This window comes from Alternaria alternata, assembly GCF_001642055.1.
Source record: "Alternaria alternata strain SRC1lrK2f unplaced genomic scaffold CC77scaffold_7, whole genome shotgun sequence".
Classification (NCBI taxonomy): Eukaryota; Fungi; Ascomycota; class Dothideomycetes; order Pleosporales; family Pleosporaceae; genus Alternaria; species Alternaria alternata.
Genome location: NW_017306196.1, coordinates 385889 through 403032, shown reverse-complemented (window position 1 = coordinate 403032; position 17144 = coordinate 385889). Strand labels below are relative to the sequence as shown.

Genomic DNA, 17144 nt, shown 5'->3' with positions numbered 1-17144 from the left:
CAAGCCTCGAGCTAGTATCAATGCGGCCAAAGTGCCACGTGCTTTCGCGTCAACTGACATCCCTGTACGCGCTGCTGCCTCGGTCATATTCCACGACTCTTTCACCTGCATATTGCCAGGTAACCGCAAGTATGACGAACGGTGCCTGCGATCAATATACAGGGTTCTATATTGGGCAAATAGATCTTCGCAGTTGTCGCTCTTGACCACCTCGCACCCATCACGCTCAACATTGAACGACTTCAAATGGAGCCGTGCCGTTGTCACTAACGACCCAGATTGAGTCAACATCACTGTAGTCGCAAAGACTCGACCACTGAACTACAGAATCCTCTACAATGCCAGACTCCGAGCTTGCAGCCAAGGAAGCCTACTTCAAAGAACACGAACTCATGGATACGTCCAACGATGCACAAGACACCCTGGACAACAGCGCGAATAAGCTCGAACAAGCACTAAGAGAATCGAGATCCACAAGACCCACATCCCTCACAAGACAAACAAGTAGCTTTCTTGGACTGACACCAAGAGAGGCGTTCGAGGCGCATACAAGGAAACTACGCGAGACAGAGCGACAGGCGGGCCATAAGCCGATGCGCTCACCTACGGCGCCCGAATCAGAACGTATCAGAGGCTCCCCAGCCACGAAACCACGCGGTAGGACAACGGCAACATCTGCTGGTCCTAAAATCAAGCTAAGAAGGGTATTGTCCTTACCTGAGACAGCTGACATAGATCTTACACCGTTCTACATTCGAGTAGGTGATGTTCCCCGAGAGTGCGGGAACAAGAGGAACCCTAAACCAGCGATCAACATTCAGCTGGATCCTGAGTACAAACAATATCTCAAGGGCAAAGTCGTATATTTCTACCCACCGAACGACGATATTCTCACAACTCGGAGACGTCGTATACACAAAGTAATACAACTTGGAGCCGCTTGGGTCAAAACATGGAGAGAAGACATCACACACGTCATCGTGGATGATGACCAGTACACATACATGAGCTTGTTGAAACATTTGAACATGCCAGGACTCCCCAAGGATATTGTACTAGTCAAGTACGAACCATATGTGCCGGAGTGTATACAATTCCGAGGGCTCCAAGACCCGAGCTGGCCACGGTTTGCTCCAAAAGGCGCGCCCAATAGCAGAGGACTCAAACAGCCGGCGCTGCAATCAAATGCTTCGGCCGCTTCGCAGACGCCGCTACAGGTCAAATCGTCAACACGACAGACGACTGCATGCTTGCAGAATACTGATTCACACCCAGAAAAAGAAGATGTCCCTGCTACCCAGATCATTGCAGATACAGCTCCAACTGGCTCTTTGGACGAAACTGTTAGAGATAGTTTTGTCATGCTATCTTCGAGCCCCAAGAAAGCTACGCAACCAAAGGCTATCGATAAGTTCGACGATGATCTTTCTCGGGCTATAGTAGAAGCCAAAGCCACAGCACACTTGCCGCTGGAGGAGGACGAGGATGCAGAGTCTCCAGCAGCAAGCGGCATCGAGGATGTGGAGGACTCAGATACAGACGAAGAGCCCGTGGCAACGACTCCCAAACTACCGAATAAGTTTAATTTCATCTCGAAAGCATCGGCCCTACGTGAAAAGAAGCCCTTCAACCAAAACGTATTCCAGTGTATGGATCCGGGTGCTCAAGGCTATACGTCCCTGAATCCAAATGCCCGAACCATTGAGATCTTGGACCAGATGTGCAAATACTACGAGCAGATGCAGGACACATGGCGGCCGATAAGCTACCGCAAGTGCATAACTACATTGAAGAAGCAGACTACCAAGATCACCACTGCGAAACAAGCTGCAGCACTTCCTGGTATTGGTTTGCGACTGGCCGACAAGATTGAAGAGATTGTGCTCACCGATCGTCTTCGCAGACTGGAAAGTACTCAAGATGACCCTCTAGATTCAGTTCTCCGATTGTTTCTTGGTGTCTATGACGCTGGACTTGTTCAGGCTAATAAATGGATCCAAGCGGGTTATCGTACGCTCGACGATCTTCGAATCAAAGCGAAGCTTACCAAGAGCAACAAAGTCGGCGTAGAGCATTACGATGACTTCAACTCCAGGATACCACGCGCTGAGGTGGAAGCACACGGCGCCATCCTCGTCAAAGAATTGCAGAAGATCGATACCAAATTCAAAGCTACCATTATGGGTAGCTATCGCCGAGGCGCAAAAGACTCGGGCGATATCGATGTGATACTTACAAAACCCGGTACTTCGCTTGCCGCCATGCGGACAACGATATTCGAAGTCCTAGTCCCTCGTCTCTACAAGATTGGATTTTTGAAAGCATCCCTAGCGACTTCTCGATCCAACGACCCTACGGGGTCAAAGTGGCATGGAGCTTCTTGTCTCCCGACCTCAGAGGTCTGGCGCAGGATGGACTTTCTCCTTGTACCGGAAGAAGAAATGGGAGCTGCGCTGATATACTTCACTGGCAATGACATTTTCAATCGCAGCATCCGACTGTTGGCACGCAAGAAGAATATGAGGTTGAATCAAAGGGGGTTGTACAAGGACGTTCATCGAGGGAGAAGGGGTGAGAAGCTGAACGAGGGTGTCTTAGTAGAGGCTAGGAGTGAGAAAAAGATTTTCGAGGTGCTAGGTGTACCTTGGAGGGAGCCGCATGAGCGAATCTGCTAGGACTAGTAAGAGTAGTGACTGAGAGTCGTTCAAAAAGGTCTAGTAGGAGATAAAATACAGTCTATGTCTATCAATATCTTACACCGAGCTATCGACAGCCGCATACTGTTTCTTATTTGACGCTGTCGTGCTTGCATTGCCCTCTTGTAAATCTCCTCTTCCCTTCGCCGCCTCATCTGAGATATTGACATCCAGATCTTGCTTCTGCTCCGCAACTCTTCCAGTGCAGAGTGCGAGCATGTAAAAGTCATACAAGACTTTGCCCATCTCCGCTGGGCGTGCCGGTTCTCCTTCTTTGCCCTTCGTTGCCGATTTTCCGATCCACACATTGCCCAGAAAGCAGGACGCAACAATGGCTGCGGCAACAAAAGGCAACACGGAGATCAAAGACCACATCACTGCCTTGGCAGCCGCATTCTGTACTTCTGTCTTGACTGCTGCAGGAAGACTGTTCAAGAGCTCGAGGCTCGGTGGGCCAGTGGCAGGTAACGAGATACCGTTCCCAGGGTTGATTCTCGTCAGAAAAGTGGAAAGCTTGTTTGAAAAGACCGATCCCATCATTGCAATACCAACTGTCTCCCCCAGAGGCACCATGAAGGAAAGCAGCGATTGCATGCTGGGAATACGCGTTGACCAGATACCTGCTGCGTGAAGGGCAATGGGCATGAAGCGTAATCCTGTTCCTGCGCCTGATACAGCGAGGAACACTTTCACCAGTGTGATGTGGCGGATGGATATCGAGTAGGTGAGGAGTGCGAGACCGGCCCCTTCAACAATGGAACCGATGAGCAAAGGAGAGAATGTTTGTCTTGGCCAACGGTTACATAGCATGGCTGCAACGTAGACACCTACACCTAGGCCAGGTGTATAGTAGAGGAGCTGTACACCGGCTTGACTGGATGAGTACCCCTCGGCAAGCTGCCAGTAGTAGGACAGGAAGTAGAAAGCGGAGACCATGGAGATACCAGCAGAGAAGTTGATGATCATAAGCAGCGTTGTGTCCTTCTTGCGGAAGAGTGTGGAGGGAATCATGGGAACTTGACGAGGAAAGAATCTGGCCATGGCCCGGCCAGGGCCTAGGAAGTACTCGTAGATGAAGAAAGCAATGCACAGGACAATGCCGACGATGAGAGAGACAATGACCGGGACCGAGCTCCAGGAATACTGTGTTCCGCCCCATTGTATGGCGAGGATTACGCAGCCTACTCCAAAGATGAACATGATTAGGCCGGGCCAGTCGATGATGGCGAGACCGGAGATATAGCCCAAACGGCGCGATTCGCCTGGTGCGGTTGTGGCACGTCCTTGAGCGAGCTCCTTGCGCATGACGAAGAAGATGATGACCATGGCAATCACTGCGACGCCGATTGGGAGGACGAATATGTATCGCCAACTCGCATCTGCAAGGTAGCCACCGATGACTGGGCCGACAGCATAACTAGTTCAACATGATCAGTACAAGTTCCTCAGTCGAATCGAGTGAGAACTTACCTGCATCCCATGATCAATGATAGGACTGAGGTACTTCTCGAATTCTCCGCCAGTGTTGATCCGTCAGACACAATGATACGACTCAAACTCACAATGCCAGCAGCGCCTAAGCCTTGCAACGCACGGCCTGCAAGCAACATGCTCCAAGACTGGGCGGTAGCACAGATCACACTCCCTATCATGATCCAAAACATCTCGAACTGAAGCGCGAAGTGGCGACCGTAGATATCAGCTAGTTGGCCTGATGCAGGAATAAATGTGGTGAATGTGAGTGTGTAAGCTGCTACAATCCAGTTGAAGCTTCCGGACAGCTGGTCTAAGGACGTATGTTAGCACGTAGGTATTTGCGGCTGAGGGGACGGACGGGAACGACGTACCGAAGTGAGATGATATAAGTGGAATAGCCGGAGCAACGATAGTCACGTCCATCGCAGCCAGGAAGTTGGGTAACACAAGTCCTAGCATCAACTTCAACTGCCGCGTCCTTCTTCGGCGAGCTTCTATCTTTTGCTGTGCTGCCTCTTCAGGTGTAAGGAAATTGATGTGGCTTCCTGTTGAGTCTTGAGATAGTCCATGGCTATGTCTATTCGGGTAATCTTGAAGCTCTTGTCCTGAGGCAGGCTCAGGTACTAGGTGGGAGTCATCTGTAGTTGGGATGGCCTTTTTGGCTTCGCGTTCCCTAAGCTTTCTCCGGACAAGTTTGAAGAGATATATCGCCATGTTTGAGAATCGGAAAAAGACAGTGGAAAGACGAGTGCAGACAGAATGAAAGCGGGTGATTTGAGTTCCTCCATCGTTCCAGACAGTGACGCCTTATATCTTGTGCTGTATTTGCAGATGCGGACAGCTCACCCAAATAGGACGATGCACAGCCAAGGGACATGTGTGGCTATGAACCGAATTCAAGGGTGTTGAAAGCCTCGTGTAGCTAATCTAGTGCACACTGTGGGCCTTACACGGGATCTTAGCCATGAATGCTCTGGGTGTGACCAAGCGTTGAGAGAGATTCGACTATTCCTAGTTGGGTCACCCTCGCGGACCAATCGCAGCATTTCTTGCAGATGGACTCTTATTGCCGGACCTGGGCCGAGTCGCGATTGGTACAAGACACAGCCTCGTTGGACGCCTGTTAGGCGCACGCAGCAGGTGTCACCCGTCGCACGATGAGCTTAAGCAAATTTGACAATGGTCAAGCTTTCCCAAGCTTTCGCTAACAGCATTCCACTCCCGTTCGTTGAGCTCATATCTGCTGGCACTTGGTCTTTGTGATCGTAATTGGAACTTCTGAACTTTTATCATCCCCCCAGAGCATTGCGAGACCTCGTAGTAGAGCTATTGATTTCGTTGCGCGCTTGCCAGGCCAAACATCGTGAAGACGTACCTGTGCCCGAGAACTCGAATTGTTTTCAGCTGATCATTGACTGCGAGCTCAACAAATGCAAGATTTGAGAGTAGTCTTGATCACCAAGGCTGTCGAAGATGTTTTTGTGACTCCGTATAAATCAACGTTCGAAGACTCCTGGCAAGTTGCCTCGGATCGGAAGTGGTGGAGTTAATTCATACGTGTTGCGGAACCTCTTAGGAAACTACCAGGAAATGTAAGGTTTATATAGATCTTAACGGCTTTGGCAAGGAACTTAATGATGGTGGAACGGATCTGGCACACCACTGAGGGTAGGGTGCGTGACGACAATGTTTGTGCGCCTTCGAACCACTGTTCAGATTACTACAAGGAATCTAGAAGAAAGACAGAGCTTTCTGTGTCCGAGTAGTTACATGTAGATGATCGTAAGTTTCACGGGTTGTGAGGTTGATGATGGCGATGCCTGGGTGGGTCTCAGCCTATGATAGATCTGTGGACGCTTGGCCATGCATGACGCAACATCAATCGATCTCGGGAAGGGTCACCATCTCGAGCCACACCTCCGTGCCGCCCTACACCAAGTCCAACACGTCCAAGCATGAGACCCGTTATAGCGGTTCCAGCTACTGCTGCGCTCGTATACAGAGCGTACTCGCGAAAGTCACTGACCCCAATCGGACTTCTTGCAGCGTTCGCGACAGCAGGTGTACACGCGTTACATCCGTGGAGTGTATTCTTTGCTCTTCTTGCAGTCTTCTTCTTGGCTGGCAGTACCGTAACGAAGGTATGCTTTTTCGAAGAGTCCTGCAGAAGACGTCTAACACAAGGACAGGTCAAGCATGATATCAAAGCGAAATTGACACAGTCAGCGACAGGTGCATCTGGTGGAGAAGGCACTCGCAACCATGTTCAAGTTATTGCGAACTCCGGCGTAGCCTCGGTGCTAATATTGCTGCACCTCTGGCAGCTAAGGAAAGAAGGGAGATATGGTGACCAGGGTCTATGTTGGCATAGAGGCAGCGACGCGCTGGTGATAGGTATCGTAGCGTAAGCGAATGCCCTCCATGTTCCCGCATATTGCTAACATACTCTAGTAACTACGCCGCAGTCGCCGCAGACACTTTCTCCTCTGAACTCGGTATCCTATCAAAATCGAAGCCACGTCTTATAACAGCTCCGTGGCGCATCGTTCCGCCTGGTACAAATGGAGGGGTGACAGCGACTGGACTTGGTGCTGGGCTGCTCGGAGCTTTCATACTCTCAGCCACATCTACACTCCTTGTGCCCTTCTGCAAAGACTGGAGCTTCTCGCAGAAGACTGCATATACACTTGCTTTGACAGCTGCCGGTTTTGGTGGAACACTTCTCGACTCGCTCCTCGGTGCTCTTGTCCAAGCTAGCGTCATCGACGTGCATTCAGGCAAGGTTGTAGAAGGTGAGGGAGGCAGACGAGTTCTTGTACGCAGCAGTAACCCGCTCCACCTCTCGAAAGTGGGTCAGATACAAGGTAAAGTCAGCAGTCGTTCGGAAGGCTTGAATGGCACCGCGAAGACAAGCGGCGTGGACACTGCAGCGTCGGTCAAGGCATCGGGGACAATGCTGAAGGCTGGAGCGAGCGGCAATGCAGTCGTGGACCCGCAGCATGAGAGTCGGAAAATCGAGGTTGGGAGCGATCTGCTAGACAATAATGCTGTCAACATCCTCATGGCGGCTATGGTCAGTGTAGGAGCTATGATAGCTGCTTGCGTAATCTGGGACCTGCCCCTGGGCAGCATGGTCGGAATGTAGCTGCTTGAAGCTGAAAGCAATCAAAAGGGAAACACTACCTGTGCTAGATAGTTCGCTCTCATGTTTGTGATGCGGTCAAGTTCGGGGATTGACCATCTACTCGTATGCCAAGACCACGCTAGTGGGCGCGTCACTAGCAGCCTGGAGTGAGCTCCCATCCATCGATAACAACAATTCGACATCCCGCCTTCGAACGTCAACAATACTCCAGCATATCAAGACGAGTATCCGACGTCCAGTCGCCGTATCAATCAACTCAAAACCACTCCACGTACTCTCAGCGCCACATTCATCAAGATGGTAAGCTGCCAGCACCATAGCGCTCGTGTACATTGACATGTCCTAACATGCACCCCAGTCTCTCCGCTTCGTCCCTAACAAGGCGCACCCCACGCAAACCGCTCTCGAGACTTCGGCACCCTCTGCTCCCGGTGTCCACGACACGCTGCGATCTCGCCTCGCCCAGACTTCCATAGCACCTACCGCATCGTCGTCGTCGACAGCACCCGTCGCTCTTCAGTCTGCCCACCCACTCGAGGCTCGTCTTACCCAATGGCGAGACACCCAAGATCGCCTGAAGATGGAAATGCTGAGGCGACAGTTTGGCATTGCAGAGCCAGTGCGTAGGGGTATGGAGCTCAAGATCGCTGAGGCAGGCGAGTGGAGGCCGGCAACCCTGGGCGGAAGCAGTGGCGTTCACCGGGACATTCTGCAGGGACGAGATTGTGAAATTGGCTGGGAGGATGTGTTCACAGGCAGCGAGCTACGTGAGGTGCCAGACTTCCACACGGAGATTGAGCACAAGATGAAGATGAACTGGTAGTCTCGTACTCGTGTGATGCTTGAGCAGTAGCATGGAGGATATTCCACATGCACACAAGCGACAGTTCAACTCGCAGTACGGACAGCTCACGACATGGACATGCCATGGTGGTGCAGGACCGAAACATGAATGAAATAATGAAATCTCCAACCTACCCGGCTCGACAAACTCGCTGAGCATGCCTCGTCCTCTTTTACGTGATCTCTGGAGTCGAAGACTACCAGAATGGGTGGCGGGCGGAACACTGACCTACATTGCAGGGCTAGGAGCAGAGTCAGCGCGCTACGTCGTTCGCTGCCGGTCTCTCGCATTAACAGATGTGATTTTCGGCATGCATGTCACTGTTCAGGCCACCGAACAAGTCTGTAGTGACCTTGCAAGCTTGTCATGTGCTGAACAATACTGCCAGATATGTCGGGAAGAAGCCCGGGTCCACTTTGATTACGGTGCATGTGGCGTAAAGTAGATGCATGCAGACCAATTATCGCCATGGGGAGATAGCATGCAGGGGCACACGCTTGGGTAGCGAAAGGCTGGCGCGTTGCGGGCCCAGCAGAGTTGACAGTGACAGGAGAAGCACAAGACAGCTGGACGAGGGTGCGTGGTACCGATGGATGTGTACCAGCAAATTCCAAGCGGGCAGCATCATGGCCACGCGTTGAGGCGGTGTTCTCGGCTCAGTAGTGGCTCTTGGTGGAGCCAGCGGGTCGTTCTTGCCGCATTCGCGGATTGCGGAGAAGGAGAGCAAGGCGGCGACGGCGACCTTCCAATCGCGCACGGTCGCCCGACCTTCCATCACCCACGCATCAGAGCCCCAATACATCTCAACACCAAACTATTCTTCGCTGCCGTTCCCTCTGCGACGACGACGACGCTGACCGGAAGAAATCTCCCGTCGTGCATCCGTCATCCACTCGCTTGACCTCAATCAATCGCTCGCTCCTCCTATTGCCGCATAACATCGCGAGTGAAGCCGGCCAACCATGGCGTCTACAGCGGATCAAGCCCCCACGGCACCACAGAGCACTCCACAACAAGCGGGCGCAGGGTCGCGACCACAGAGCAGGAGCGACCAAGGTCTGTCGTCAAGCCCAGTCGAGATGAGGACTCTCCAGGCGTCGGGCGTCGTGCCAGCCTCTGCGAACACGGGCACGCAGGTTGCAGAGACACCCGTTACAGCTCCGATAGCGACTTCCACACCACCTGCAGTCGAGACCAGCGCCTCTGAGAATGCGCCTGTCGCTGCTTCTCCGTCTGCGAAACCCGCACCTCCCGCTGCGTTAAATCGCGCAGAGACCGAGGCAATTGGGCCGTCGACGGATACACCAGCTGCAAACCCAGACAACACCAACGGCCCCGTGCTCGTGATAATGCTGCTCCTCACTAGTGGTGCGAGACATCCATACAAGATCGAGGAGAAGTACCTGAAGAAGCGCAACATCAACGTTGAGAACATGGACCCCTACAACATCAGTGTATACACGCTCAAGGAGCTGATATGGCGGGACTGGCGAGAAGGTACGCATGCGCATTTCTTCCTTGCTCTGCGCACAAGTCGGGTCATGCTTGGCTGGGCAGCGGGGTGGCTGTGTCGCCAGCTCTCTCTATCTTGATCTGCATAAAGCTTCGAGCGCAATCGCAACTTGACACGCACTTCCGTACCTCCTTTGGCAAACGCTAACTACTCTCCACAGAATGGGAGACTCGACCTACTTCGCCAGTCTCGATACGACTGATCCACTTTGGTCGCATGCTCGACGACAAATCGCCACTAAAAGGTAAGAACCTCTTCTCTATCAGCTCATGTCTTGGCGTGGCTTGTCCAACCGCTCGGCACACGCTTCCTACTGGCCGAGCCAGCTACGACGCGCAGCTTGCATAGGCCAACCCTTACGAGCTCATGGTGCAGCTACTGACAACGGACAGATTGCCGGTTCCAGACAGACTCCCCTAACGTGGTGCACATGACAGTTAAGCCACAAGAGATGGTCGACGACGAAGAAAACGCTAAGACCGGAAAGACTGGGAGCCGAAGAGATACCGAAGATGAGCCTACAGCTGGCTGCCGCTGCATCATCTTATAGTCATCGTATCCGTTGAAGCCCAAACTCCGGTTACCATGTTCTCTTCGAACGACATTCAGGGTCGGCAAAAGTATATACAGCGTGTAGCGAGGGATGGTGAATCGTGTTTCTGTTTGTCGCTTTTCTTTTAGCGCACTCCGAGAGTTACTCCTGGTTATCGTAATTGGCCGTTGTAGGCGGCTTTGGGTCGCGGCGTTCTCCTGAAGCGAATTGGGTATTTTCCTCGCTCAACACTTTCTAGTTTCTGTTTCTTTGCGTGCATATGGGGGTTTGCAGTAGTTCGGTCGAATCTGGGGCAGGTTCGTTTCTTTGTCCATTGTATAAGTACATACATTCTAGGGATGGTATATTGCTGGATTAGGATTATTTTGGGGATAGACCGTATTGAATCTTTCAACCTTTTAACCTCGACCTTATGAAATGAAGAGCAGACCAATGTGGAAATTAATGTCGACTCGGTGTGAGATGCATCTTGGGTAGCGGCATTGTGTATAGGTGTTTGCAGAATTGGACCCTGCCCAGGCGGTGGTTCCGAGGCAATGTTCCATGGCGTCATCGTTTGAGTCTAGCACTTGAAGTACCACAAGCTCCGATGGCTCTTCGCATCACACCACGCAACGCACTTCACAACCAGACAACCAGACAACCCCATCCCAGATAGCTCAACATGGTGCTCGAAGACATCGAAAACACAGCCCCGGAAGGCTTCTCAGACAACCCATATCCCTCGTCGGACGACCCATATGCATCCGCGTCGCCGCCATCCTCAGGCGCTCGCTTCGACGCGAGCACCCTACCCCAGCCATTACCTATCATAGGCACCTTCATGGGCTTCTCCGATCGCGCTGTCCGCTTCAAGACCGAGACTACCCTCAAGTTCGCCGAGCGCAAGGTTGGCCGTCAACTAAACTCGGAGGAAGCACAGGCGCTCGCATACCACATATACCAGCTTGAGCAGACAAAAAGCTATTTCGCTGCCACGGGTGCAGCTGCAGGAACATACCAATGGTACAGGACCTGGGACAAGATGAAATACCCCTTCTATCAACCCAAGGTCGAGGACATTGATCGAAACAAATTTGGTCCCATCAAGGGCAATATGGCGCAGTTCGCACGACATACATGGCGATTCTCTTTATATGTGTTGGTGGCAGGACAGATGGGCAACATCATCGGCCAACTTCTCGCTCAGCCACTTGCTGCAGTTAACACATCAAACGATCCTAAACTGGAACAGTTTGGACAGGAGTTGAAGGCTTCGTCACACGCCGAAGGACAAAGGACCGCACAACAAGGACGCGAGATTCAGGACAGGCGACGAGAGTTCCAGGAGCAGGTGAGGAATCGCGCGGGAGGTGGTCCTTCGCCACAGGCTAGGTGGGGTAAGCAACCCCAAGAGAACGGCGATGGAGGGGACGACATGAGCCCGACCGCTGGAAACGAAACATGGGGGACTCAATCTGCAGGAACAGACACGTGGGAGAGTTTCTCGAACGATACATCGCAATCGACTTCACAACGCCAGCAGGGTCCGCCATCTACTGAAGCTTGGAATCGCCAACCATCTCCACGACGTCAGTCTGCACAGCCATCATCACTTCCTTTCGACGACGACGCTTCTCCTACCGGCGGCCTCTTCCAGGATGAAGTCAACAACCCGCAATCGCAGCCCCAGCCGCAAGCAAGGCCTGGCGAATCAAGCTGGGACCGACTTAGACGCGGTGGTGCGCCAGCGCCCCTTCAAAAGCCACAGCAGCAGTCACGGAGAGCAGAGCCTGAGCGCAGGGAGCAAAGAGAAGGCTCCACGCTCGGGGATTCATACACATTTGTTGAGGGTGATGATGAAAGAGCTATGGAGAGGCAGCGCGCACAGCAAGAGTTTGATGCTAGGTTAGAGCGAGAGCGCCAGGGACGCGACTTCAACGACGAAAACAAGAAGTGGTAAGGGGCGGCGATTGAAAAGTAAACACTCGCGAAATGTGAATAATCGACTGCGTATCCATTTCTCAATTCATGTGAGTCATGAGTTTCGGGCCTTAGGTGTTGTCGCTAGATAAGACGTACCGTGGTTGTACACCCGTGCTGCCATCGCTTGCCCATATCTTCTAGGCTCCACAGAGAAAGAGGTGAGAGCACGAATGAAGACCAAGTGAGCGCAACTTAATACGAATGCTCCTTCACCAGGACTCATCTCCCTAGTTTTGCTCTCTATAACTTCTACCTCACCTCTCTACCTCGCTTCAACCTGAATTTCAACTTCTCGAAATAGCGTCAACCGTGACCAAGGTACGGTGTTACAAAAACATTCTAACCAGCCTCTCAGTCTTACTGGTACACGATGAATGGTAGAGACTCACTTTCGCCAATCAGGCGCGAACCTCGTAAAAAACGCTTGTCGAACGAGATACTACCCACCACAGCCACTGGATCGTCGAAGCGTGTTCGCATGGTGGGTCTTTTATTTCGGAATCCCCTCTTTCCAAAAAGGCTAAAACATATACACAGCAACGTACCAGTCAAGCTCAGCACCTATCAGGCGCAGAAAAGACCGACAGAGTTTTCGCTGATGAAGCGCATGTGGAGCTTTTGAAGCCAGTGCCATATTGGCATGCAAACCAAGGCCAAAAAGGAGGCCTGTCGCAACCACAGTTACACACTAATATAGACGACCCTTTCGCTTCTTTTGATAAGAAGCTGGAAAACCTGGGTAACGTACCTCGTGCCGTGTCTATGAAAGACCCGCAGTTGCTTCCGCCAAAAGACTACTGTCCACGTTTTAGCCCCATGAGCTTACTTGACGGAACCAAGTACTGCTACGGGTGCAACAAACCCTCCGATGAGACAGAGGAGAGGACTCAATCACAGCTTTCTTGTGACAGCTGCGGCAAAGTCTTCTTCGACAAAGAACATACCAATACAAATAGTTCGTCAAGAGTTATTCCTGGTCGGCCGACGTTCTATGGTCCGAATTCTATGGATCCTTTACACGCTTTCGAGACTGCGAACCAAGCTACGGACCCTCGAAGGATCATTGAAGAGAATGGCCCTTCATTAGTTGCAGATGGTGAAATTGGTAATGATTCTTCTGGTCGAACGCATATGAACCTCTCCCGTCCTTGCGCACAGCTATCCTCCAGCAACTACTTATACGTCGATCCATCTACGCCTTCGCGCTTCATACGGGTCGCCCCATCAAACCACATCTGTGCGACTACCCTGATCATGATACTATCCAGTTTCACGATGACAACCAGCTTGATCATTTTGCGACCAGCGATCTTCTCGGTATCACTCGCGTCAACAAGGAGACCCGTGCCGAGGCCCTCCCCATCTTCTACTCTGGCAACACTTTTGAGGTCGGTCCGGATACTACGACTTATTTTGACCGCCTGGCTTACTTGGGTCGCTTTGACATGATCCGCCACGTCCGGTTCAGCATCGAGATGCGCAAAGAGAGTACATCACCCGGTCTCCTTCGCCGTATGCACCAGTATATAAAGGAGGCTGACGCGTTCGAGAAGGGGCTGGCTCAACCTCCCGGCCGGCGTCTTTGGTCGCTCACGCGCCACCCGCAGTATACCTATGGCGGTATCCCAGAACTCAACACACTGATCGCGCTGATGAAGCTCACCTCTCCCTTAGCTGATAGAGACCAGGGCAGGAGCAAAGAAAACACAGCATCCCGCTTCAAGCTCGTCGTCCCTGTTCTCAGCGCATCCGCTATGGCTTCTTTTGACCGCCTAAAGTGGTTCCCAGCCGTCATGTACGGTCTCGGCATCCAGGTCCACTACGTCGAGAATATGCCATTCTCCTCTGTCCCCGGCAGCACGGTAGATATTACCTGGCACCAGCGATTTCAGAAGAAGGACTTTGGCGACGTCCCCGAGTACGTTAATCCGGTCGATAGTACCGGCCAGACGGCGGCTTACAAGCGTGCCGTTGAGTTAGACCCGGAGTTGGAAGAGAAGTCGAGACCTAGAGGGTGGGCTTATATGTGTACCACTTGTGTTGGTGGCAACTCCGGATGGTTCGATATCACGACTGAAGGTGGAGGTATTGGATATGGTCCGCGATAGCCTCTTTTGGTGAGATTTCTGCACTGCATAGGAATTTCGATAACAGATAGAATTTGGAAATGAGCGATGTGTTCCATTCGACTTGAGTCTATCGGAAAGACATATGTGTGATAAATGCGACAGAATTCTCGAAGATATCAGAAGGAGAAAAGCCACATCAGAGCACTGCTACCCGCGTGGTCATATGCCAGGTATTGCCGACTACGAATAAAGCTAATGTTGAACAGGTCTGGTACCTACATCAACCTAGCTAAGAAATACATCATTGAGTGGAAACTTGAAGCATTGTATGGCACCACTAAAGAGTGTGTACCTATCAAAATAGAAAGTTGGTTGGGTTGAGTATGTAGAAACTAACGCGTGGGAGGCCTAGAGCACCTGCAGGCTGTGAGAAGCGGGTACACCCCACTCAGCACACCTCACTTCAACAATTCGCAACTACCGCTTACTTGATCACTACTCAGATATCTACCATGTCTCTTTGCCAAAGCTGCATATCAATTCCCTTCCGTGCTCTTCAGCGCGGTGAGTATCCTCCAGGATGGAAAAAGGAATCCTGGGTCGATGAAAATGGTCAGCCATGGGGATGCGACAGCCATATCTGGACATGCAACAGACGTCAGACCACACTACCGCAATTGAGGGAAAATTCCGTCAACTGTGTGTTATGCAGCATGCTTATTCACGATTTGGAAAATAGGCCAAGGTACAAGCGACTTTCACAAGAGATGGATCTGGATGTTACTCCTGTGTGGCTTCTTCTACCTGGATCCGAAAGGACTTACAATCAGGAGCTCGAATTATATCTCGAGCAGCAAGACCCCATAGAGGCGACTGCTGTGGAGTTTCGGAGTAGATTTGGTATGTAGCGTGATATCTCACTTGAGCTCGGTATGACAAGCTTATGGAACCCAGACACTCCATCTCCGAACCTTTTTCAAAGTGTAAAACTAGAGAAGCTACTCGACCCGGTACCGATGAAACAGCTGAATTATTGGTTTCACGATTGCAATACTGGACATACAAAGTGCTCTGGTCTTCAGAAAGATGCAGAATTACCTACGAGGGTCCTGGACCTATGCTCCATGCCCAGCGCAGATGTCATGATTGAGCATGTACATGAGTGGGAGGATCTGTTCCTTCCGAGCGAATGTAAATTAGTTGAAACCATCACAGGACAGCTAGGAAAGTATGCCACGCTCAGCTACTGTTGGGGTAGCGGTCTGCCGTTCATGACTACCAAGGAGACATTGTCATCGAGAAAGAGTGGCATCAACTTTCGGGATCTTCCAAAAACTCTTCAGGATGCCACCATGATAGCGCGGTATCTTGGTCTTCGGTATATATGGATTGACTGTCTTGCCATTGGTACGAGTTCAAGCCTCCGATCTTGATCTATAAACTGACCTTCATGTCCTTACTTGTAGTACAAGATGATGCGGCAGACTGGGAGAAAGAGTCAGCTGTAATGGCTGATATCTATTCAAAGTCATACATAAACATTGCCGCATCGAATGCTTCGCACTGTGGAGCGGGTTTCCTAGGACCACGGAAGATGCCATTGACCAAACGTATCGAAATTCGCGACGATGAGGGTGATCTGGAGCTATACCTCGTTGCTCAACAAACGCGAAACAATGTAAGACTGCGTAAGGAGCATCCTTGAATAGTCTGACGTGACCTAGACAGGGAGAGATCCACTGTACCAACGAGCCTGGGTTCTACAAGAGCAACTACTGCCAAAGCGTTCTATACATTTCGGAAGCGACAACATGCTCTGGCGGTGCCCTAACGGCATTGAACACGAAGAGCAAAACAAAAAATGGACACACCTGTACACTCTCAGTGCCATGGTAACCTGCATAGGTCTACCACCAGGTGTATCGGTTGGACAAAATGCCTGGTTTCAGCTGGTTCGAGACTACACCTCGAGAGGTATTACCTACTCCAAAGACAAGTTCCCAGCCATCTCAGGTATCATGACTGTTTTACGGCGCATGACTGATGACATGAGTTACGCTGGACTCTGGAAGCGCAATTTCCTCAAGTGGCTTTTGTGGATACCTAAGCATGATATTGCACCTTTTAAGCGGCCTGATAAATGGATAGCTCCTTCTTGGTCATTCATGTCTGGAGATGGTCCGGTAGACTACAGCCTGGGAGCTCTCAGTTCTAACATGAATGCGTCGTTACGAGAGTTTTGCGCAACTCTCGAAGAGTGCAGTGTCACACCCAAGGGCCTGAATCCTCTCGGCGAGTTGACGGCTGGCTTCGCCCGAATCACTGGTACAGTAGTGGCTCTTGATCAGATATCACGGAACTCGGAACAGCACACCTACTTCTCGTGCAGTGTTCAAATGCGCGATCGGAAGGCGCATCCTGCGCGCGTTCTGTTCGATGTCGACACTTACGAGCGCTGCGATGTTCTGGTAATTGCGCCAGCCTTTGGAATAGCAACCATCTGCACGAATGAAGAGCGCAGCGAATACGTAAGGGTCGGACTGGTAGTAATTCAAACAGTAGATCTCAATGATGCGAAGGGCGTAAGTAGAAGCCTTGACTGCGATGAAACTATCAAGAATGGAAACACTGACATTCGTCCAGGATTCGAGGCACTGGTATCCGGAAGCATCAGATTATCCCGAGCCACGCTCGATTGTGCTTCTTTAGACGGAGTTGTAAATGCAGTGGTGGTTAAGCTCGGGTCTGCGTTGATCATAGCGGATATATCGGAAATAACTTCCCCGCATTTGATGTCTATTAGGTACCCTGAATCAGGACTCCACAACAATGACAACCTCGGTCTTATTGTCAAACGAATCGCGCCTTTAACCATGGATTTCT

The 17144-nt window shown here is 51.4% G+C and overlaps 7 protein-coding genes across 7 annotated transcripts; 6 read left to right on the top strand and 1 right to left on the bottom strand.

Annotated features, from left to right (window-relative positions):
- Nucleotides 1-104: 104 nt before the first annotated feature.
- On the top strand, nt 105-2733 carry CC77DRAFT_1039450 (hypothetical protein). The gene has a single exon (XM_018527162.1). It carries the CDS (start codon nt 339-341, stop codon nt 2673-2675), a length of 2337 nt encoding a protein of 778 aa, XP_018387436.1. The 5' UTR covers nt 105-338; the 3' UTR covers nt 2676-2733.
- Nucleotides 2734-2847: 114 nt separating this feature from the next.
- CC77DRAFT_1007506 (MFS general substrate transporter) lies at nt 2848-4886 on the bottom strand (the record flags this gene model as incomplete). Its single annotated transcript, XM_018523489.1, has 4 exons — nt 2848-2851; nt 2929-4113; nt 4167-4482; nt 4544-4886. The coding sequence occupies 4 exons, from the start codon at nt 4884-4886 to the stop codon at nt 2848-2850; spliced, it is 1848 nt and encodes a 615-aa protein (XP_018387435.1).
- A 1241-nt stretch (nt 4887-6127) lies between these two features.
- On the top strand, nt 6128-8140 carry CC77DRAFT_1059923 (UMP1-domain-containing protein; the record flags this gene model as incomplete). Its single annotated transcript, XM_018528293.1, has 4 exons — nt 6128-6313; nt 6362-6576; nt 6624-7245; nt 7676-8140. 4 exons carry the CDS (start codon nt 6128-6130, stop codon nt 8138-8140), a joined length of 1488 nt encoding a protein of 495 aa, XP_018387434.1.
- Nucleotides 8141-8865: 725 nt separating this feature from the next.
- On the top strand, nt 8866-10301 carry CC77DRAFT_768704 (hypothetical protein). Its single transcript, XM_018533122.1, has 3 exons — nt 8866-9658; nt 9835-9918; nt 10067-10301. Exons 1-3 carry the CDS (start codon nt 9124-9126, stop codon nt 10222-10224), a joined length of 777 nt encoding a protein of 258 aa, XP_018387433.1. The 5' UTR covers nt 8866-9123; the 3' UTR covers nt 10225-10301.
- Nucleotides 10302-10801: 500 nt separating this feature from the next.
- On the top strand, nt 10802-12562 carry CC77DRAFT_772869 (hypothetical protein). Its single transcript, XM_018533134.1, has one exon. The coding sequence runs from the start codon at nt 10892-10894 to the stop codon at nt 12167-12169; it is 1278 nt and encodes a 425-aa protein (XP_018387432.1). The 5' UTR covers nt 10802-10891; the 3' UTR covers nt 12170-12562.
- Nucleotides 12563-14300, top strand: CC77DRAFT_1007502 (hypothetical protein; the record flags this gene model as incomplete). Its single annotated transcript, XM_018523488.1, has 3 exons — nt 12563-12673; nt 12730-13297; nt 13351-14300. The coding sequence occupies 3 exons, from the start codon at nt 12563-12565 to the stop codon at nt 14298-14300; spliced, it is 1629 nt and encodes a 542-aa protein (XP_018387431.1).
- A 728-nt stretch (nt 14301-15028) lies between these two features.
- On the top strand, nt 15029-16970 carry CC77DRAFT_1059919 (HET-domain-containing protein; the record flags this gene model as incomplete). Its single annotated transcript, XM_018528292.1, has 5 exons — nt 15029-15161; nt 15216-15668; nt 15728-15939; nt 15986-16843; nt 16905-16970. The coding sequence occupies 5 exons, from the start codon at nt 15029-15031 to the stop codon at nt 16968-16970; spliced, it is 1722 nt and encodes a 573-aa protein (XP_018387430.1).
- Nucleotides 16971-17144: the final 174 nt, after the last annotated feature.

What these genes read in the sequence shown, in the direction of transcription:
- CC77DRAFT_1039450 (XM_018527162.1), top strand. Translation starts at nt 339, where the DNA reads ATGCCAGACTCCGAGCTTGCAGCCAAGGAAGCCTACTTCAAAGAACAC.
- CC77DRAFT_768704 (XM_018533122.1), top strand. Translation starts at nt 9,124, where the DNA reads ATGGCGTCTACAGCGGATCAAGCCCCCACGGCACCACAGAGCACTCCA. An exon ending in ATGGCGGGACTGGCGAGAAG is followed by an intron (nt 9,659 to 9,834) that starts GTACGCATGCGC and finishes TACTCTCCACAG; the next exon opens with AATGGGAGACTCGACCTACT. An exon ending in CGACAAATCGCCACTAAAAG is followed by an intron (nt 9,919 to 10,066) that starts GTAAGAACCTCT and finishes GACAACGGACAG; the next exon opens with ATTGCCGGTTCCAGACAGAC.
- CC77DRAFT_772869 (XM_018533134.1), top strand. Translation starts at nt 10,892, where the DNA reads ATGGTGCTCGAAGACATCGAAAACACAGCCCCGGAAGGCTTCTCAGAC.